This window comes from Argentina silus (assembly GCF_951799395.1).
Source record: "Argentina silus genome assembly, chromosome: 4".
Taxonomy (NCBI): domain Eukaryota; kingdom Metazoa; phylum Chordata; class Actinopteri; order Argentiniformes; family Argentinidae; genus Argentina; species Argentina silus.
In genome coordinates this window covers 9,497,242-9,517,614 of record NC_139658.1, presented here as the reverse complement: position 1 = coordinate 9,517,614, position 20,373 = coordinate 9,497,242, and the positions used below count along the sequence as shown (strand labels likewise).

Sequence of the window (20,373 nt, the reverse complement as noted above, 5' to 3'; positions counted from 1 at the left end):
GATCACACCCCGTAACATGCCATTATCCAATCATGTCCAGTTTATTCACCTGTCCAATCCGTTTACAATCTAAAATGTCAAAGATGTTGCCAGCTATTACCGACTGTACAGTACCAAGCTAGGGCCACACACACACACACACACACACACACACACACACACAAACACACACCATGTAGAGCCACCAAATCGAAGAAGGATGTGACAAGAGAGCGAGGCTGCAGCCAGGTATTGTCGGTATCTCGAAAAAAAACTCCCCAACTGACAAAACATTGTGTTTATCACACACAGGGCCCTCTACCCCCTGCCATCAGTGGTTGGGGCCATATGGCTAACGATGACTGACAGTGTCTAGATAACAGGCTATCTGTCAAGTGCCCAGGGAACACAGATATGCAATGACACAGAATTATTCTGTCAAGAGTGTATTAGTTATACTGGGTCTACTGCTCAGCTCTGAGGCCCGGGGGGGGGCGGGGGGACGGGGGGGACGGGGGCAAACAAAGACAAGGACAAAAACAATAGCTTGTGTCTGTAGCGGTTTAGAGCACAATCTACGCTAACTAGAACCATATGGATGTTGCTTTTGTCTGGCCTGTTGAAACACACATAGGGAGTTATGTGGGGGCCGTTTATTGGGAGTTATGTTGTGTCTTGGCTGTCCAGCATCGCCCACCTTCCTACAGGAACATGACAGAAGGTGTGGGTTGGCTTCGGTATAATGGCTGGTCCTGGTCAACACTGGCAGGCTATGATAAGACACAGCTGCATTCATTTCGATAAAGAAGGGATGACCACAGCCCTATCTACCCACCTCTATGTAACCATCTCGCTCGCTCTCTCTCTCTCTCTCTCTGTCTCTCTCCATCTCTTTCCCTCCAGGCTCATAGACGGCTGCTTGTTACCCAAACCTACAGCTCACTAATGATATCATTCAGAGCTCTCGCTATCACTCACACCCCACACAGTGGCAGGCACAAACACCAACACTGAATCTCATCTCTCTCTCTCTCTCTCTCTCCCTCCCGCCTCCCTCCCTCCCTCCCTCCACACCCCAGAGAATACAGAAATACAGAGGCAATTAGGAAAGAGTGGAGCAACACCATTGCCTGTACTCAACTCTCCTTCTCTACCCTGTGTACATTTGTTTTGTTTACGTCTGGAGATTTTCTTTGTCTTTTTTTTTTTTTTTTTTCTCCACACGAGAAAACTCTCGGTGCCATTCAGTGCACGGGAAGTGCAGACAGCTGTGCTCTCAAAGCCAACTACCGCTCCTTAAGCTGGGCGCTCAAGAGACAGAGCAGGCTTCACAGGCATCCGCGGAGGAGGCTGAGGAGAGTTGACAGTGCCCTTTGATTGGCCCAGGCGAGGAACTGGAGCATCGGCTAATGGGACGACGGTAGAGCTCCCCGTTCCTTAATTGGCCGGCGAGTTGTCGAGTCGCGCCCCCCCCCCCCCCCCCCCCCCCCCCCCCCCCTCCCCCCTCCCCCCCGCCATGCTGTGGAAAACCAATTCAGCGCAACATCACACACTGTAAGCTTCATCCCCGTCTCCTTGAAGAATATCACAAACCTCCATTATCGTTTCTCAAAGCTGGGCCTTCAGAACGTGAATATGTCCTTTTTTTTTTGTGTAGTCAACTTCACAGTCATTGTCTAATCTTTTCCCCCCAATCCTTAGCATACTCATTATTTTCCTAATGCGGGCACAATGAGCTAACTTCAGTACAGTCTTGGCCCGTGGGAGTCCGAGATAGCTTCTACCCACAAATGGCGCCATTCCCATCTCTGCTTGGTTCCTCTAAGCAAGGTCTCAGGAGACCTGTTGGAAAGAAAAGTAATTTCGAAAGCAATTCTTTGCTTGGAGATGCGAGAGCCTTTTTTTTGACGGATGAGGGCTCTCCAACAATAAAAAAGGTAGGGCTGGTGAAGGTAATTCTTTATTAGCAGACACGTAACGAGGATTTACTCTGCTCATCTTCAAAGCCCGGTCCCTCTGCTACTCCCTTTTGGCTAGGACTCCTGGGAATTCATTGTTTCTCAATATCGCTCCCAGTTTCCAATCGTTCAAATGCTTAGGCGTTAGCTACAGCCGCCTCGTGGTTTTAGTTGGACGGGGGACGAGACACGCTTGTTTTTCGGCTTTTGATGTGAAAGCAAACCTTCCTGTCTTATCCTTCAGAGTCGCAGCAGTAGAGAGAGATCTGCATAATGAGGGAGCCAGACTGCTACCTAGCCAGGGATCATCACATGAAAATTCAACAGCCAGGTCTATAATCAACAACATATTACGGTACATTAGCGGTGTTAGAGGTTGTGTAGCCCCTTGATAAATCACGTAGAGAGGTTAACTAAGCCGGAGCAGAACTCATGTCGACGACTAAGCCTGATTCACACTACAGAGCCCAACAAGCCGAGCCGAGCCGTACTGGGCTGGCTGGCTTGGTTTCACAGATCGTGTTGAAAGGGACAATGTCAAAGGGAAATGTCTGAGCCAGCACAGTATGGTTCAGGTGGGCCCTGTAGTGTGTATAGCCCCTTAGATGACGCAGGCCCACATACTGTAGCACACAGTGTAGCATTGTAATGGATCAGGTGGCACCGTTGACCAATCACACCTACTGGTGGCAGTGTTGACCACTCACACGCCTAGTGGTGGCAGCGTTGGCCAATCACACAACTAGTGGTGGTAGCGTTGGCCAATCACACACCTAGTGGTGACAGCGTTGGCCAATCACACACCTAGTGGTGGTAGTGTTGACCAATCACACACATTTTACATTTACATTTAGCAGCATTTTCTTTATTAGCAGGAGAAAACTTGTACGGGGGGTAGCGGGGGTGAAGAGGTCTCTAGGGTTGGGGTTGGGGTTAGTATAGGGGGGGTAGTGAGTGTGAAGCGGTCTAGTGGTGTGGTAGTGAGGGTCACACACCTACTGGTGACAGTATTCACCAATCACACCTACTGGTGGCACACCTACTGGTGACAGTATTCACCAATCACACCTACTGGTGACAGTATTCACCAATCACACCTACTGGTGGCACACCTAGTGGTGACAGTATTCACCAATCACACCTACTGGTGGCACACCTACTGGTGACAGTATTCACCAATCACACCTACTGGTGACAGTATTCACCAATCACACCTACTGGTGGCAGGTTAATGAAGCACCATCAATTCCCTCTCAGTTAACTCTTTCGCTGTTAGCTGGTGTAACCAAACATGTGTGGAAATGACATCTCCAAGAATAGCCCAGGAATGGGGATGGTGTGTGTGGGACATATTTAGCAGAGAGTACAAAAACACTGTGTCTTCTTATGCTCAGGCTCCACTGTACATCTCCTAAAGCCTTAAAGCAAACATGGTTGTTTTCACCCCCTTAAACGCATCCAAAGCTTTGCCAGGCTCCAGTGCATTACATGAAAGTATGCTGTGTTGACTTGACTGTTGTGTTGGGAATGAAGCTTCGAAACTGAGAGATGGTGAAACGGCCTCACGCTGCACTGCAGTCGATAGATCTGTGAATCCGGCATCCTCTGTGGACCCCCACGTCATCCTTACATCAATGTCTTCAGCGAGGCATGAGAAATGGGGGGCTGCGATGCAGCAGGCACTCCTCAAACCACCACAGAGTCTGTGGGGTGGAGTGGAGTAAACAAGCCCCCCCCCCCCCGAAAACGCACATCTCCATCTACAGATGCAATGCCGATTGGAGAGCTGCCCATTGCACATCAAATGGCCACTCTGGAGGAGTCCTTCCCTCTCTGCGGGGGAGTACGCAATTACTGAAGTATCAGAGGGGAGGGGGTCACTGATGTACACTCAACATGTGCCCTCTCTGTAGATGACACAAATGACCGGAGATGGAGAGGGAGAGAGAGAGAGAGTAGATGGTGAGGGACAAGGGGAGAGGCAGAGGCAGAGGCAGAGAGAGAGAGAGAGAGAGAGAGAAAGAGAGAGAGAGAGAGAAGGAAAGAGAGACATTGAGAAAGAAACCAAGATAAAGAGAGAGACAAAGAGAACGAGAGAAGGCAAGAGAGAGAGAGAGAGAGAGAAGGAGAAAGAGAAACAGAGAGAAAGAGAGAGTGAGATGTTCCAGAGAGACGTGGTCGTGAAGAGGAGAGATACCAGGCCTCCAACCCAGAGGGATCTCAGAGAGCGACGTCGATGACAGGGACAGTGAGGAGAGGAGACGGAGTGGACACCAAGGACTCAGTCAGTCAAAGCCTGGGCCACCTCCTCGTTTCTCCCCTCTCTTGCCATTTTGCGGTGACACCGCCGAGACGCCAGACGACCTGTCGGCTGCTGTTGTCGTTAACACGGCTGATTGGAACCCATTAGCCCCCCACAGGCCCGACAACACAGCCACTAGATTCCCACGCGCACTGAAATTGAAACTAATAGGGCCTCACAGCAGAGGGACCGCAGGTATTTTTTATTATGTTTGGGGGCTGTTTCAGGCAGAATTAATGGGCCAGCAAATAAAGTATGCAAAAAAAATAAGCAGTTAAGAAAACAGCTGGCTAAAGATTGCGACCGTAATGATCAATTTATTGTGTGCGCACGTGTGTGTGTGTGTGTGTGTGTGTGTGTGTGTGTGTGTGTGTGTGTGTGTGTGTGGGTGTGTGTGGGTGGGTGTGTGTGGATGGAATCACAAGCAGCATCGGACTCGAGCAGCAGCATGCTTGGCCTGTCAATCAGTCAATGATCAGTGCCTTGGAGAGAATATTGGTATTGACTTAATGAGGCCAAAATGACAATGCTGGTGATAATTTTAACCCACTTACGTGACAATAAGACAAGCAGGTTCCCTGTCTTAGCCACTGTAGTGAGGAGCCAGGGGCCCCGCGTGGCTCGAAGAGTGAAGATCCACTCCCACCCTCTCTGTCATCTCTGTCATCTCTCTCTCTCCCCCTCCCCCTCCTCTCTCCCCCTCCATCTGTTTCTCCCTCTCCATCTCCCTCTGCTTCTCTCTCTTCCTCTGCTTCTCTCTCTTCCTCTCCTTCTCCCGTCTGTCTCTCTCCCTCTACCTCTCCTTCTCCCTCTGCCTCCATCTCCCAGAGCAGGGCTACACTCTCCCCCCAGGCGGCACCGAGACGTCCCTGGTAAATACACATGATTGCATTCTGGGAGTTGTAGGATGTATAATTAGTGGAGAGGATGAGCTGATGCCTGCTGGAGGCTCTGTGCTGCCTCTCACCACTGGTGTGGGCCTGGCACAGCCAACTGGACAAGTAGGGGCTTTACACACCACAGGACCGACATGAAAACAGACTGTACTGGCTCAGACATTTCCCTTTCACACTGTCGTTTCCAGCAGTGTTTCAGCCACTACGGTGGATGCGTAACCAGGCCAGCTCTGTTCAGTTCAGCTCTGTTCAGTTCAGCTCTGTAGTGTAAATGAGAAAGTAGAATATTCTGGTCTTACTGACAGGAGTCAGCCTGTGAGAGGAGATTCTTGAAGGCCTAGTCTTACTAGAGAGAGGAGGGGAACAGTAACAGGGATGGACTGACGTCAGGGGAGGCTGGCGGACGGGGACGGGCTCATTGTAACGCATGGAATGGTACAAACCATTGATTTCTACCTTCACCAGCCTCTACCTCGTCCCACTGACAGCTGATGTGTGATGTGTGAGCTTTCTGGCTACCCTGCTACACATTGGTAGTGATGAGGTGAGTATCCCCCCCCCCTCAATACAATATGAGCACTGTCTAGAAAGGCGCAAATCAATTCTCTCTCTAAGGGCACTCTCAATCACTCCCCCTCTCTCTGGAGTTGTCATTACAAATATAAGGCTAACCAATCACACTCCCCAACACATTAGTCACAACCAATCAGACAGGGAAGGGGGAGGAGATAAGACACACTCAAGAGGGGTTGAGAGAGCTAATCAGAGTTGGGGTGGCAAGGGTATGACGCATCATCACCACATGTTTACACATACACTGCTTGGCATGAGCATCATGCCCTACGATATGACTTGTGTGAGCCATGTAGAACTGCAAAACATCAAAGTTGCCACACACACACACACACACACACACACACACACACACACACACACACACACACACACACACACACACACGTCACACCTAGTGCACATATGAACTGATGATGAATCATACAGTATACATCCATTATAACATGTGTGAGAAGTGTCAACAGCTATCGCTCCAGGCGTAAAATAGGATTTAATAGTCCTGCGCCTCCTGTTTTTTTTTCTTTTTTTATCTCAGTCCTGCAGCAGAGAGACCACCATTAACTTTAATGGGGTTACTGTGCTGTGTTGAAATCCAGTGTGTCCATACACATGATGTTGACTTACAGACCTCTGGGACCAGACTTCAGAGCATCTTTTAAGCATCAGCCTATCATTTTCTTACATTTCCATCCTCTTAAAAAAAAAAAGAAAAGAAAAAAAAGAGGCAACTCCTTGCCGGAAGCGTTCCTTTCATGTTGCAGCCATCGACAGACAGCAAGCGGCGCTGGTAAAATGCTAATAAATGTGGGCTCTCTGATCTGAGATTCCTATTGATGAATCGGAGCATCGCTACTGTCTCAAGGTGAGTCAGACGCCTGCCAATTTACACCCGTCAACGAGGGCATCTTCACGCCTTCTCCCCTGCCAGGGACTCCACCGCGTCACGTCCACATATCACCACATCCACACATTTCCACACATTTCATTTTCTTTCTGTTTGTGACAAGAGGGCAGGAGTGGGGCCACGACTAGGGTATAGCACACCAACCGACGTACGCTGGAGCTCCAATTACCACAAAAATATGCTCCAAATATCATGATATGCTCCAAATATCACAATATTAGAATATAGCGAATATCGGCCCGATCCTACAAACCACCACACAATGTAATGTGTGGAATGATGAACAGATCACACCGAGTTGGACTGGAAAAAAAAACAACAACAAAAAAAACAACAACAACAACACATATTTTCATCCAGCGGTTGTTGTTTTTTTAGTTGGGGCTAGTTTAGGAAACCTTTGATCACTGCTGCTCTGTGGAATCAATACAGAGATGATATCATAGAATCAGATATCATTATCATTGGTTGTGACGCCATGCTACCCAGTGAGAGTTGTTAAACATGTTCTCCATCCTGGTCTCTGACTCTCTGCTGCAGTGTGGCTCCACTTGCTTTTTAATGTCTAGTCACCTTCCAGGTCGGCCTAATGAGTCTGGCCCGGGCAACAGTCATCCAGAGAGACTGTGGACTGTGGCACTGGATGCCTTTCAGGGGAGAGAGAAATCAGAGGACGGGTCTATTGTAATGTATTGAATGGAATGAGATACACACGTGTTTGGTACCATTCCTCATTCCATTCATTACAATGGGAATTCCATGCATGACAATTGGCCCGTCCTCTGATTTCTACCTCCACCAGCCTCCTCCCTGATGCCTTTCCCCTGGACCTCTCCCCATACACCAACACAAGAGAGGACCAAAGACCTGCTACACAACCAAGAGCTCTCATTCAACTTTATTTTTTTTTCTTCTACTTGATCAGAAACATAATCTTCTCATTCCTGGAGTCATTAGAATGTCTGATACTGATGATATCTGAGACATCAAAGACCAGAGGCCTGAGGCATCTCTATTCCTAATAGTCCAATCGGGTGAGAGGACAACCTGACTGTGATCTGCTGTTCCACCTGCAACCACTGGCCAGCCTGCTGTCTCTCTTCTGTGGTGACTGACTGACCCCTGTGTCTGGCCCCTGTTCAGGCCTCCAGGTTTGTGTGGTAATGAGATCACGGTATTACCATGCCAATTAAAACAGCACACAGACACACACACACACACACACACACACAAACAACGTGTCCACACACACACACACACACACACACACAAACAACGTGTCCACACACACACACACACACACACAAACAAACAACGTGTCCACACACACACACACACACACACACACACTCACACACACACACACACAAACAGACCAAGTCCAACTGCTAATTGGCTGTCTGGGTGCCGTCTACTATTCCCTGGCACAGAGAGGTGTGGATGTGTCAATCAACCCTGACCACCAATACACACTCATCAAGTAGGGATGATACGACCTACTGTCGTCCCAAAATGCTTTTTTATTACAATTATAATTCTTCTTCTTTATGTATTGAGACACCTCTTTATTCTTTGTTCGTGTAATAGGGAACGGATACTTCCTAAAATTAGTCACAGTAAGATACTTGCATTTTGAAGATATATATGTATTTCATAATCGCACAGTACCACCAAATGTAGACCACAGGATGATGAGAAAGTATAGGCTAGTAACTAGCCGCTAGTTAACCAATTCACTTATGCTTGTGAAATGTCCGAGACTAGGTGCTTGATTGTAGGGATATTTCTGCCCTCCAGAAGAATTCCCTTCACTATGGCCATGTCATCACTGCCATCTAGTGGTAGAGCTTTTTGCAATGACATGTTACTAACTAGAGCACCGACATAAGAGGGTGGTTTCCCCAGACACCGATGGAGTCTTGTCCTAGACTGAATCACACTTCAAATAGAGGATTCTCCATAGAAAATGTGTTTTGAATCTAAGATTAGGCTTCATTTGTGTCTGGAAAAACCCAACCCAAGAACACCTCTAATCGATTACACCCCGAACACATTTAGAAAATGAACATTGCTCTCATTCCATCAATACTCTAACAGAAAAGAAAAGTAAGAAGTAAGTAAGAAAGTAAGAAAAGTAGTATAAACTGACAACCTATTTGACGCCAGAGTGGACAGAGAGTGTACGCTATGAACTGATTCACACTACAGAGCCCAACCAAGCGGAGCTCAGCTAAGCGCATTATGATTCGGGTCGGGCCCTGTATTGTGTAAAGCCCCTATGAGTCTCTCTTCAGCTGCCTCTGGACATTCCAACATTGATAAGAGTGTGTCGAACCAGGAGCGCCATTCCTGACACATTCTCAGCCTTACATCTACGGAGAAAACAGTTAGCAGGCCCCTTTAAGACATGCTTTTAGAACTGGAAACAAGATAACGAGTTTCATTTCAGCCCTCAGAAGATAATTCAAGCTCTGTTTGCATCCATCAGGCGCTTTTTACCCCTAGGGAACGTACACACTGAGGACTTCCATTCCCCTGATGGTGTCTGTGGTGTCTTTTCTCTCTCTCTCTCTATGTATCTTTCGCTCTGTCTCTCCTCTCTCTCTCTCTTTTCTCTCTCTCTCCTCCCCCCCACCCCTCCCTCCCCGTGAAGACATTAATTGCGTACCCCACATGCATATTAAAACATGAATCTGTACGGACGCCTGTCAAAACAAACTCCATAAAAGATTCATGTTCCTGGGAAATGTAGGCATTGGGCAACGTGTCTCCCAAGGACGGCAAACAAACAGCACAATTTGAACATCACAATTATTGGTCTAGAATGACTTGTAATTGCCCGTTTAGTTTACTTCACTGCCACGGTGGTACTGTTGAGTGATGGCAGCCATGCCCGTAGACCACAGCGGACGAGGGTCGCTATTGTCAACTGTTTGGCCACTCTCCAAGGAACACCAATAGCCTCTGTGATCATTCACACTTCAGCCTTGGACTTTCAGCTTTTCAAATTGGACTCCATCTGAAGCTAAACCTCACTCTCTCTTTTTCTGGAGTTCATAGCCTAAACAGTTGGTGCTGGACAGGCCAAATCCACCAAATCCTCAACTCCACACTCAATCTCTTCTATCTCGGCGGAGGGTCAAAGCCCAGGCTATAGGCCATAGGAGAAGGTACTGTACAACAGGCGGTGTAAGGTGCAGCCAATCGCACTGTCCAGAGAGCTCATGTCATGTGTACAGGTGAAGTAGGGTAGTAGTGGGGCTGATTGTCTGATTTGGGGGGGGGGACCTTCCTTTCTACACCTTCCCAGATCCAGCTACTTGGCAGGTAGAGAGAGTGACAGACAGTGTTGTTATCTCTGTGGTATTTAAACACCGGCCTCTTATCTCTTCAATAACTGGGGGATTTTTTCCCTAGTACACACACACACACACACACACACACAATGTCACTGTGACACTACCGCACCTGACTAAGAGGTCTGTTAGAAGTAAAACAACTCTGACTGAAATCGAGACTTTGTTTTGTTTGGTGCAGACATTAAAGCACTGGGGAGCATTGATAAACTGTGCAGTATATCAATGCTACCCAGTGCTTTAATTTCTTTCTCTACATATTAATTTATACACAGTGCTGGTTATGAAAGTTCTTTTGGGATGTGCGTATTACCTCTACACTTCATTCGACTGTAGCTAAAGTGACGATGACTTGTATTGTGTACTGTCGTGTTATTACTGCTATATTTTATTCCTATCCTTGTATTTCACTGCAATGTTGAGAGGTTGCAAAAGCATTGTCCCTGTACTGTTTACTGCTGTATCCTGTGCATATGATAAATAAGTGTTGATTTGATTTGATAGGTCTACATAATGGCACAAGGCTAGCCTTGTCTGACAGTTTGATTTATAGTATGAGCTGTTATGGGACATTACGGTAATGAGCTGCTGCATAAGCACATATTCATCACGCAGACCTAGGCTAGCACATCTCAACACAGGGGAAGATGAGACTACAGCCGTGAGCTCTGTTTACAAGTCGAAGGCTCTGGAGGAGAGAGAGAGAGCGTGCTGCTGCATGAGAATACCGGAGCTGTGTTCAGTATGCCTACTCCTGCTCTGATTCGTGCTGGCTGGCGTCTCTCCCGCTGCCCCGCAGACAGACAGGCAAGCCTGTCTGTACCAGCAGTCAGACTTTTCTCACCACAACGGGCCTCCTCTATGACTCACTGTCTGAATTTCCACAAAAAAAAAATGTTACTTTCAAATGAATCCAGAGAGAAAAATAGAGAGAGATATAGGAAAAAAATAGAGGCAGCAGACAGACAAGACAGAAAAAAGAAAAAAAAATGTCCAGCAGGTTGAATATTAATAGGATGCACATCGCTACCCAATAAGTAATTCTACCGTTGGACAACTCTGACAAGGGTTGGCCTAAGTGGAGTATCTTGGCAGGGCCTTGTTGAACAGTGCCAACTTGTATGGAAATACTGTCCAAGAGCCAGGTCTCAATGACAAGGTCCAGCGTAGAACAGATGGCCTAACTCATATAAACAGCTAAGCTCTACTCAAAGGAGGTTCCATCCAAACTGCCAAAACCATTTGCAAAGTAGACGGGACTGGTTTCATCGGCACTCCCATGGCGCCCAAGCCTATTGTGCCGCTGCCAACCACCTCCATTTTTTTTTTGCCATATGGTCTGTGGGACGGACTCTGCCATGTCATCCGGAGCAATCGAATGTCACCGGAGCTGACACAGCACAATACAACACCAACACAGCTCATTGAACAACAATGAGTAACAGCGACACAGCCCCACAAAGCATCTCTCTCTCTCTATCCACAATGCATGATGCAACATGAACCACATGGTATTATCTAATGAATACATGATGTGGTCTTGTGCCAGATCGCATATTGAGGGGTAGACCGTTTACTCCCTCTTTTCAGGAATGTCTCACCACAAATGCAGGCTCATCAACTTGTTTCTGTAGTGGCATGTCCACCCCCTTCCCAATTGGTCATATGACTATGTTTACCCCTTCCCATTGGTTTGGCAAGGCTTTGTTCTGCCCTTATCACCGGAGATCTCAGTAAACATTCATCCCTAACAGGCAGCTGTTGTGCGGGCATGGCCTGTTGACTAAACAGTTTGGCTCATGTGATGACTGGGGGAACAAGGAGCCTCTGAGTCATAGAGGGGCTGTCCTATACAGATTATGTAGGCTCATTTTGGTACACCACAATTGATGTTGCCTGCAGGGTGAAAAAAATGAAACAGCTGTGTGCCCTGACAATTTAGTTGCTTACTGCCATTTTCACCCACTCTCACTTTTCACATTCTCTCTTACAGACACAAAAACAAACAAACAAACAACACACACACACACACACACACACACACACACACACACACACACACACACACACACACACACACACACACACTTAGGAAAGCACCTACTGATTCAAAAGTAGTCTTTCAGCTGACAGGAAACTGTGTGTGTTCCCTTCACTTTTCCCCAGAGGAATGTAGGCTAGAAGTTCAGTGCATAAAGTGAGCATTACTCACCTTAAAAAAACCTCTGCATACCAACCAATGTAATTCTAGCAACAAACGTCTAACAAAAGTCTATTAACTAACTATTAATTAATAATCACTTTAACCCAACTTTACTGTAGCTAACTGATCCAAAACTTACTGTAGCTAACTGGTCCAAAACACAACATCAAGTGAACAGAACTGCATTCATACTTAGGGATCTATTTTTAGCATAATAGCAGTTCTCTTTAGTAATGGGAGGAGGTCCTATAGCCCGTACAGACAGTAAGTTACTGGTTGATATGTAATGAGTCAGATGCAGGCTAAAGCCAAAGTAAACTGGAGCAGGTGAGGGGGAAAATCAGACTCAAACTGTGCAACGTGGCATGAACAGCTGACTTACTTCATACCGACAAATCTGTATTCAATTTAGCTCCCTCAATTGAAGACATTTTGATTTAGCATTATAGAAAATAATCTGGAATTGATATTGTCAAATTAGTTTTCAAATACAGTCTAGTAGCCTATATGAGAAGTTGCTCAAACTTATGTTTGTTTGTTGTGTATTGTTTTAGAAAGCCAACAGAATGGTGTAGTGCAACATACACACTTTGAAAAAAGGGTTCTAAACGGGTTCTTCATTTGTCCCTGTAGGGGAACCCTTTGAAGAACCTTTTTGGGTTCAATACAGAATCCTTCAGAACCCTTTTCACAGGGTTTAGAACCCTCTGTGGAAAGGGTTCAACATGTAACCCAAAAGAGTTCAACATGGAACCCAAAAAGGTTCTTCATAGGCTTCACCTACCTACAGGGACAAATGAAGAACCCTTTTTTATAAGAGTGTAGTGATGGATGTAATCAGATACAAGCCTGCTGAAGATGCTCACCTTGTCGGGGTCATCGTAGAACACACCGATGCAATTGAGCTTTGGTCCAATACTGCAAGTCTCAGTGTAAAGTGCACCAACGTCTTTATATGGTCCCTCTTGGAACTTGTAGGCAATTGTAACATTTCGGATAGGTGGCGACCCTGTCTTGATATTGACCTCGGAGAATAACCCCGAGTACAGGATGAACCAAACTACCGTCACGATCAAACATATGATGATAAACGCTATCAAAACTAAAATGATATTCTCAGACATCTTCTCCACTAAAAAGAGACAACACAGTGGTTCTGCAAATAATGCAGTTTACAGTAACCCTGGCTAGAAATCCTGAGTGACAGACTGATGCCCAGAGCCTCCTTACAGATGAACGACTTTGCAGACACTACAAAGTGCAAACCAATATGGATCAAACAGCTATTCCGAGTTTTTGCAAGAACATTGATATCAATCGATTATGAGAATAATCCATGCGCTTGTTCTTTGGATGAATAAGATTCCCCGTGACAGCTAGCTGTGAGGGTACGATTGCTATTGGCAAAATCGTTTATTTCCCTAAACACAGAAACATGCTTCCTGGATAAACCATCCTGTCTTGTAAGGGGTGTCCCTGTCAGTAGCTAAAGCTATACAATTTGTCTCCTTCATCATAAGAATTTGCCTATCGTCGCAAAATAATATGTCTGCATCATTCTGTGAATGATCATGACACTATCAATCACTACTGTTCTCTAATCCAAGTAAATTCGTTTAAATTCAGGCACCCAGATCCAATTCAACACCCCCGCATCCATTTACATGGTGGTTCAATCGGGCAACTCTTTCACGAGGATGGAGCCATGGGCCTGAACACGACGATGCTTCACAGATTATTTGATCTATAACTTCCCAAATAACTACGCTAATTCTTATTTGGAAAGACAACGAATGCAGGATTATTCACGCAAACAATCAGATGACTTTGAAGATGAGGTGCCTGTCAGTGATGGTGGCAGTGGACAGAGAAAACCTCCCAAAGTGAATGGGTGATGAAGAACAACGTGCTCTGCTATACTATCAATATCACAATCATACTTGTAGCCTCAAGGCCGATGCGAACAAGACTCATTTACGTAAAGGCTCATGATAGCTCAATAAAGGTGTCCGTTTATTAATCATCAAGGAAGGAGACCAACAACACCATTAGAAAACATGTTTCATTGTTTGACATTGACAACATTGCACGTGAAGAGCTCTCATTTGCAAAACATGAAAAACGTGGCTAAAACAAAACACCTGATTAACATAAGACAAGAAATAGTTTTCTAATATTATTGACTTTCACATCAATAATAATAACAATAATTCAATTGTACACTTTAAGGATTCAATCAAAACTTATCTCCAGAGTAATTCAAACTTGGTCAGTTAACACCTTCCAGGAACATTAGAATTTCAAAATATACATTATCTGAAATACATTAGTGTGTTTGTGACACAGTTCAGTCCATTATGTCAATTCTTTAATGTACAACATTTAGAAACACTATGCATTTTAAGGCACTAGGACCTATTGGGTGGAATTCTAACTTGAGATCTCCAAGCCTAACTTGAATCATCAGGCAAATTTCCCATTGACTGAATGCTTGAGGGGTCAAAGCGTGTCCGACACAGTGAGCATGAGAACATCAAGAGGTAGAGGGAAGTCCACAGTATTCTTCACCACTGTACTAATCATCAGTCATCTGAGACGATTTCATCTTCCTCCTCCTCCTCCCTGGTGCCATTCTTCCTCCCCTCCGATTCACTCTCATGAGCCTGAAATAAACAGACACAGAGACTTTTAAATCATCAGACCCTCTGAACCCCTGATCAGTCTGCCGGAGCAATGCATAGAACTGTACACATCTCACTTTGGGGGGGGGGGGGGAAACTAAGGCGTGACTAGCAAACCGATGTTGAATTTCAGATTTGGTTAAAATGTGGTTACGGTTAGGGTTAATGGTTTTTATCAAGGTTAGGGTTATCGTTAGGGTCAGTTTTAGGTTATGGCCCAGTCTGTTAAGGTTAGGGTTGTCATTAGGGTCCGTTTTAGGTTATGTCCTAGTTCGGCCTTCAATGGAATTCTGGTCAGGAAGGTCCCTTTAGTCTTGCCTCTAACCTTCTAACCATCCTTTTGCAAGGAGAGGCTAGAGGAGGAGCAGCAGCACTGTGTTCTAACCAGATGGCTGTTAAGTGTTTAAGTGGGCTACTATCTTAAAGCAGGACTTATTGTCTTCAGAACCTACTGGCCTGTTATTTCCTGGATCGAGGCAGTAATGATTAGCCAGGAACCAAAACAGGACACCTAATCTTATCAGCCCAGTGTTCCACACACAGCTGCCTTCTCTAACTGACTGTAAACATGGCTGTTTGATAACGGCACTGTACAGATGACTGAAACTTGACCTAAAGCATGTTGTTATCAACGGATGTGATTGTACCACTTTATTATGATTGAGACCATTACTGTACCTCATCCTCAGATTGTTCCTGAGGCAACTGTGAGCCTTCCTCCTCCGCCTCTTCATCACTCCCCTGTGGCTGCTGAGAGAGGATCTCCTCACCCTGCAACACAAAGGCATGTGTCAGAGCCCGTTGGGGGGGAAAACACGCACGCACACACGCACGCCTCTCTGAGAGGCAGTCAGTGGACCATATTGTACCTTCAGGTCACGGTTCTTCAGGTTGCCCAGCCAGAAGGCCTCTTGACAGTGGTTGAGTGTGAGCATGGCCTTCACTCTGTATACAAACTGCTCCAGGCTCTTCTTCAGGGCGGGGACATGGTTGGTCAGGACCGTGTCCTGATGGATCTGGGGAACAACACTGCAGCTCAGCACAACATTACGTAGCATGACCTAAGTCATGCTTTTCACTTAATACACATGATGTCCCCATAGACTATCGAAAAGACATATTGAATCTAAAAGAAGGGGCGTCATTTCCTCTTTGATAGTGCATTCATTTACTTTGGAGTGTCCACACATGTGATGGAGCTGCCTGGTGCTCAGCTGGATGGTCTTCAGCAGGCTCTGGACATCCTCCTGGAAAAGAGCGCACACACACACGCACACACACACACGCACACACACACAGAGTTTGCCATGTGAAGTAAAGTGCTACCTCATGTCACATGTTTCTTGACAAAATGAGACTGAGGAGAGTGAGCTTGGGTTATACCTTGTGCTTTTTAAAACTTAAGTCCAGCAGCGGCATCCCCAGCTTCAGGAAAGACTCCAGGAAAAGACGGCCGTACTGGCAACAACAGAAGGAGACGTCATCATGTTAAAATGACATCAGTTCATGTGGAATGTGTCTGCAGTCAGCAGAGCTAGTGTCCTCAAACTCACCTTCAGACACACGATGAGCACTGGTCTGCTGTCAAACACCTGGGGAAGAGGAGACGGAGAGGACACATTAGAATGGCTCACAGCTTCTAACCTCTCAGCGTCTAAACATAGGCTGCAGCACGCACACAGACGCACACGCGCACGCACGCACGCCGGATCCAGCAGAGCATGACAGATGTCTTAATCTCACTATTTGCAGTGTTTGTAGGAAATGCGCAGCACGCAGGGGGATACGTATTGACATGGTTCTCGTTGAGCGTGGGGTACAAGCTCTTTACATGCTATTTTCAGAAATCAATCTTCCGTAGTGAATTGAGCAATCATTGCGCATTGTTTAACAATATAAGACATGTTTTGAATGAGAGTGACACATTCACCATCTGGCTCACAATGACAAAAGGCAATTGTTAAGGTACCTTGACCAGATTGACTAGGATGTGGAAGTCTCTGACAGCCAGGTTCCATATCAGCAGCTTCTCACTCTGAACCTGGAAGAATCAGGAGGATAAACATCACATTTCAGAAACACACACACACAGACACGCAAGGAGACACACACACACACACACACGCACGCATGCACAAGCACACACGTACGTGCGCACACACACACACACGTACGTGCGCACGCACACACACACACACAAACACAAACACTACAAGACCCTTGTTGTATAGCTACCTCAGTGTTGTCATTTTGTCTACTGGGGGAAATCTTCCGCACAGCCTTCTCCAGCTCTCCCATCATCCCCTTATAGAACACCAAGAAAGTCTGCCTGGAGAGAAAGAGAGAGATAGAGAGAAGGAAGGAGAGGGAGAAGAGAGAAGAAAGGAATAGAGAGAGAGAGAAAATAGAAAGTATGAGAGACCACTCACTCATCTGAGATACACAGTTAGAATCTTGAGAACCTGCTTCTGAAAATAATGTCCTAAAAGAGGGCCATGGTGTCAGATGGCTGGTAGAGGAGGAAGGAGGAGAGGTGGTGGTAAGACCCATAGATGATGGCTCTGATGTTGCCTCCTGACACAAGTTCTGAACGCAGGTGTCGCGCATCATGTTGACCGCATGGACACACGCTGGCTATATGTGGCCTTTCTCATCGTGTGGTTGCATATGCTCTGATGATGGTCTTGTGACCGAAAGCTTGACTCGATATATGAAAATGTTTGCATTGATACGGAGTGTGCAGAGAGACCTTGAATAACAGTGTTGCTCTGTCTGATTGATCCGGGGGTATCCCTTGGTGTGGGATTACAAACCCTTATATTGTCTTTAAATTTACAATAAACTCCTCTGAGCGAGTTGGTTAGATCCATAGATATACCTGTTAAGAGTGGGCCAGGTTCCAGAGCAGGCGTCTTTGGCTACGTTCAGGAGCTCAGGGACCCCCTCCCCAGCGATCTCCTCCACCGCCTTTAGAACGTCATCTGTGTGCTCCAGGTATATGCTATAGGGAACCCCAAAAAACATCATTCATCATCATTTCATAAAAACATAACAACCTCCATAAGAAGTTAAAAAAATACGGTTGTGACATGACATCACAATGCGGACTCTTGCCCAAAAAAATATAATGATATTTCATGGAAGGCCTCATTCATTCACTGTTCTGCAGTCTCCATGAGCCCATGTGAGATACATACTTGAGGACGGTTTGAAGAGTCTCGTTGTGTTTGACTCCTCGTTCTCTCTCTCCATTGGCTGTCACCCACTCCTGACACAGGAAATGCCGTGCTAAGGATGCTGGGATGAGACAGAGTAGAGACACAGTTACGTAACAACTGAGTAACAGGAAACTGTGGGTAGGTGTGTGTGTGTGTGTGTGTGTGTGTGTGTGTGTGTGCACGTACAGTGCATTCGGAAAGTATTCAGACCCCTTCACTTTTTCCACATTTTGTTATGTTACAGCCTTATTCTAAAATGGATTCAGTTAATTTTTTTCCTCATCAATCTAAACACAATCCCCCATAATGACAAAGCAAAAACATCTTTTTAGAAATGTTTGCTAATTTATTAAAAATAAAAAACTGAAATATCACATTTACATATGTATTCAGACCCTTTGCTATGACACTCGAAATTGAGCTCAGGTGCATCCTGTTTCCATTGAAAATCCTTGAGATGTTTCTACGACTTTCTACGAGTCCACCTGTGGTAAATTCAATTGATTGGACATGATTTGGAACAGTTGACATGATTTGGTCCCACGGTTGACAGTGCATGTCAGAGCAAAAACCAGGCTGTGACGTCGAAGGAATTGGCCGTAGACCTCCAAGACAGGATTGTGTCGAGTCACAGATCTGGGGAAGGGTACAAAAAAAATGTCCCCAAGAACACAGTAGCCTCCATCATTCTTAAATGGAAGTAGTTTGGAACCACCAAGACTCTTCCTAGAGCTGGCCGCCCGGTCAAACTGAGCAATAGGGGGAGAAGGGCTTTCCAAATGCACTGTATGTCTGTGTTTGTGTGTGTGTGTGTGTGTGTGTTTGTGTGTGTGTGAGCGTGCACGTATGAGTGTGCCCATTCCTATGTGAATGTGTGTGTGTCTCACCCGTCTGTTCCCTGTAGGCTGTGTGGTTCCCTCCTCTCTCAGAGACGGTGATGAGGAGCTGGGAGAGACACAGGGCAGTGCTGAGGTTGGGCACGGTGCCACGGAAGTTCAGCAGGTACTCAAAGCTGTATCTAGTAGTGGAGACAGGAGAGAGAACTGCTTTTAGTACACACACCACACACAAAGGTCTGACACTTCAATCACAACAACTGTCACAAACGCCAACCAAGTAAGACAGGGGAACCTCCTGTACTATGAGACTCGTAAGTACACACACACACGGCAATTGGAATCATGAGACTTCACCACCCACTTGATGAGCTGGTCCATCTGGGTGTGCTCAGTCCCTCCCTCCTTCAGCCTACCAGCCATTACCCCCAGAGCACTCTTCATTAGACCTCTCTGCTCTGGCTGGGAGAAACCAGACCTGATATACACACACACACACACACACACACACACACACACACACACACACACACACACACACACACACACACACACACACACACACACACACACACAGACACACACACAGACACAGACACACACAGACACACGAGAGACAGAGGGGAGATTAGTCATACATCTCAAATACAGACAGAACTCACAAGACCCTGGGCTACACTACCACATTCATGGATATGCAGTATTCATATTAATATCCCTGTAGGTAGAGCACTGCAAGTAGTGTTTTAATGATGTATTGCAAGTTTGACATTCATTTTGGGTTGCATCTGGCTGAGATTGTGTGTGTGAATGTGCGTGCGTGCATGCTTGTGTGTGTCTGTGTGTGTGTGTGTGTGTGTGTACGTAGGCAAATAAGCCCTGATGGACTCATTTATATTCTAGTGAAAGGGAGGAGAGTAGTGTCCAGTAGGGGGGGCTGTGGTAGGTACTCACCAGCTGAAGGTGATGTGTAGGACCTGCAGGAGGAGCTGGTAGGCTGAGGACAGGAGCTGGTACTCCCGCGTGTCCACACCTGGGGCATCTACCACCCCCAGGTTCTCAGACTGCAGAGTCTGAACACACACACATGAATGCACCCACATACGCACACACCCGCACACACACAGAGGGAAAACATCAGTCACACTGGAGAACACTAAAGCCATCTCAACTGCAAACAATTGTGAAATGGGAATGGGTTGCGCTTATGTATGTGTGTATGTGTGTGTCTGTGTGTGTGTCCTTGGGCACCTGAAAGTGGTTGTGGCAGTTCTCCAGGTGGGTGCAGAGGGTGGGCAGCAGCTGGACACAGCAGGCGGCGATGTCCTTAGGGTTCTTCTGCTGCAGGTGGGAGAAGCCCACACTCTTGTCTGTCTTCCCCTGCGGGACACAACACATCAGCAGACAAAAGAGAGGAGAGTTGATATTCAATGTACTCATGCTCCAATCAACTGAGTCGGTGGA

The 20,373-nt window shown here is 46.3% G+C and overlaps 2 protein-coding genes across 3 annotated transcripts in view; both read right to left on the bottom strand.

Annotated features, from left to right (window-relative positions):
• The window catches only part of tex264a (testis expressed 264, ER-phagy receptor a), a 64,298-nt gene extending 50,716 nt beyond the window's left edge, over positions 1-13,582 (bottom strand). The window contains exon 1 of the mRNA XM_083669018.1: positions 13,041-13,582. Within this exon, the coding sequence (XP_083525144.1) occupies positions 13,041-13,298 (258 nt within the window). The 5' untranslated portion in view covers positions 13,299-13,582. The remainder of the gene's footprint in view (positions 1-13,040) is intronic.
• A 584-nt stretch (positions 13,583-14,166) lies between these two features.
• The window catches only part of fancd2 (FA complementation group D2), a 15,790-nt gene continuing 9,583 nt past the window's right edge, over positions 14,167-20,373 (bottom strand). The window contains exons 30-43 of one of the 2 annotated variants that reach the window (XM_083669001.1): positions 20,161-20,289; positions 19,864-19,982; positions 19,274-19,387; positions 18,961-19,091; positions 18,053-18,152; positions 17,734-17,856; positions 17,091-17,184; positions 16,825-16,896; positions 16,409-16,447; positions 16,239-16,313; positions 16,028-16,102; positions 15,725-15,871; positions 15,534-15,626; positions 14,167-14,837 (exon numbers count right to left, since the gene is read on the bottom strand). In XM_083669001.1, coding sequence (XP_083525127.1) covers positions 14,757-14,837; positions 15,534-15,626; positions 15,725-15,871; positions 16,028-16,102; positions 16,239-16,313; positions 16,409-16,447; positions 16,825-16,896; positions 17,091-17,184; positions 17,734-17,856; positions 18,053-18,152; positions 18,961-19,091; positions 19,274-19,387; positions 19,864-19,982; positions 20,161-20,289 — 1,392 coding nt within the window. In that variant the 3' untranslated portion in view covers positions 14,167-14,756. Of the gene's footprint in view, positions 14,838-15,533; positions 15,627-15,724; positions 15,872-16,027; positions 16,103-16,238; positions 16,314-16,408; positions 16,448-16,824; positions 16,897-17,090; positions 17,185-17,733; positions 17,857-18,052; positions 18,153-18,960; positions 19,092-19,273; positions 19,388-19,863; positions 19,983-20,160; positions 20,290-20,373 lie in introns of those variants that run through there. The other variant, XR_014554195.1, reaches the window with a different exon arrangement.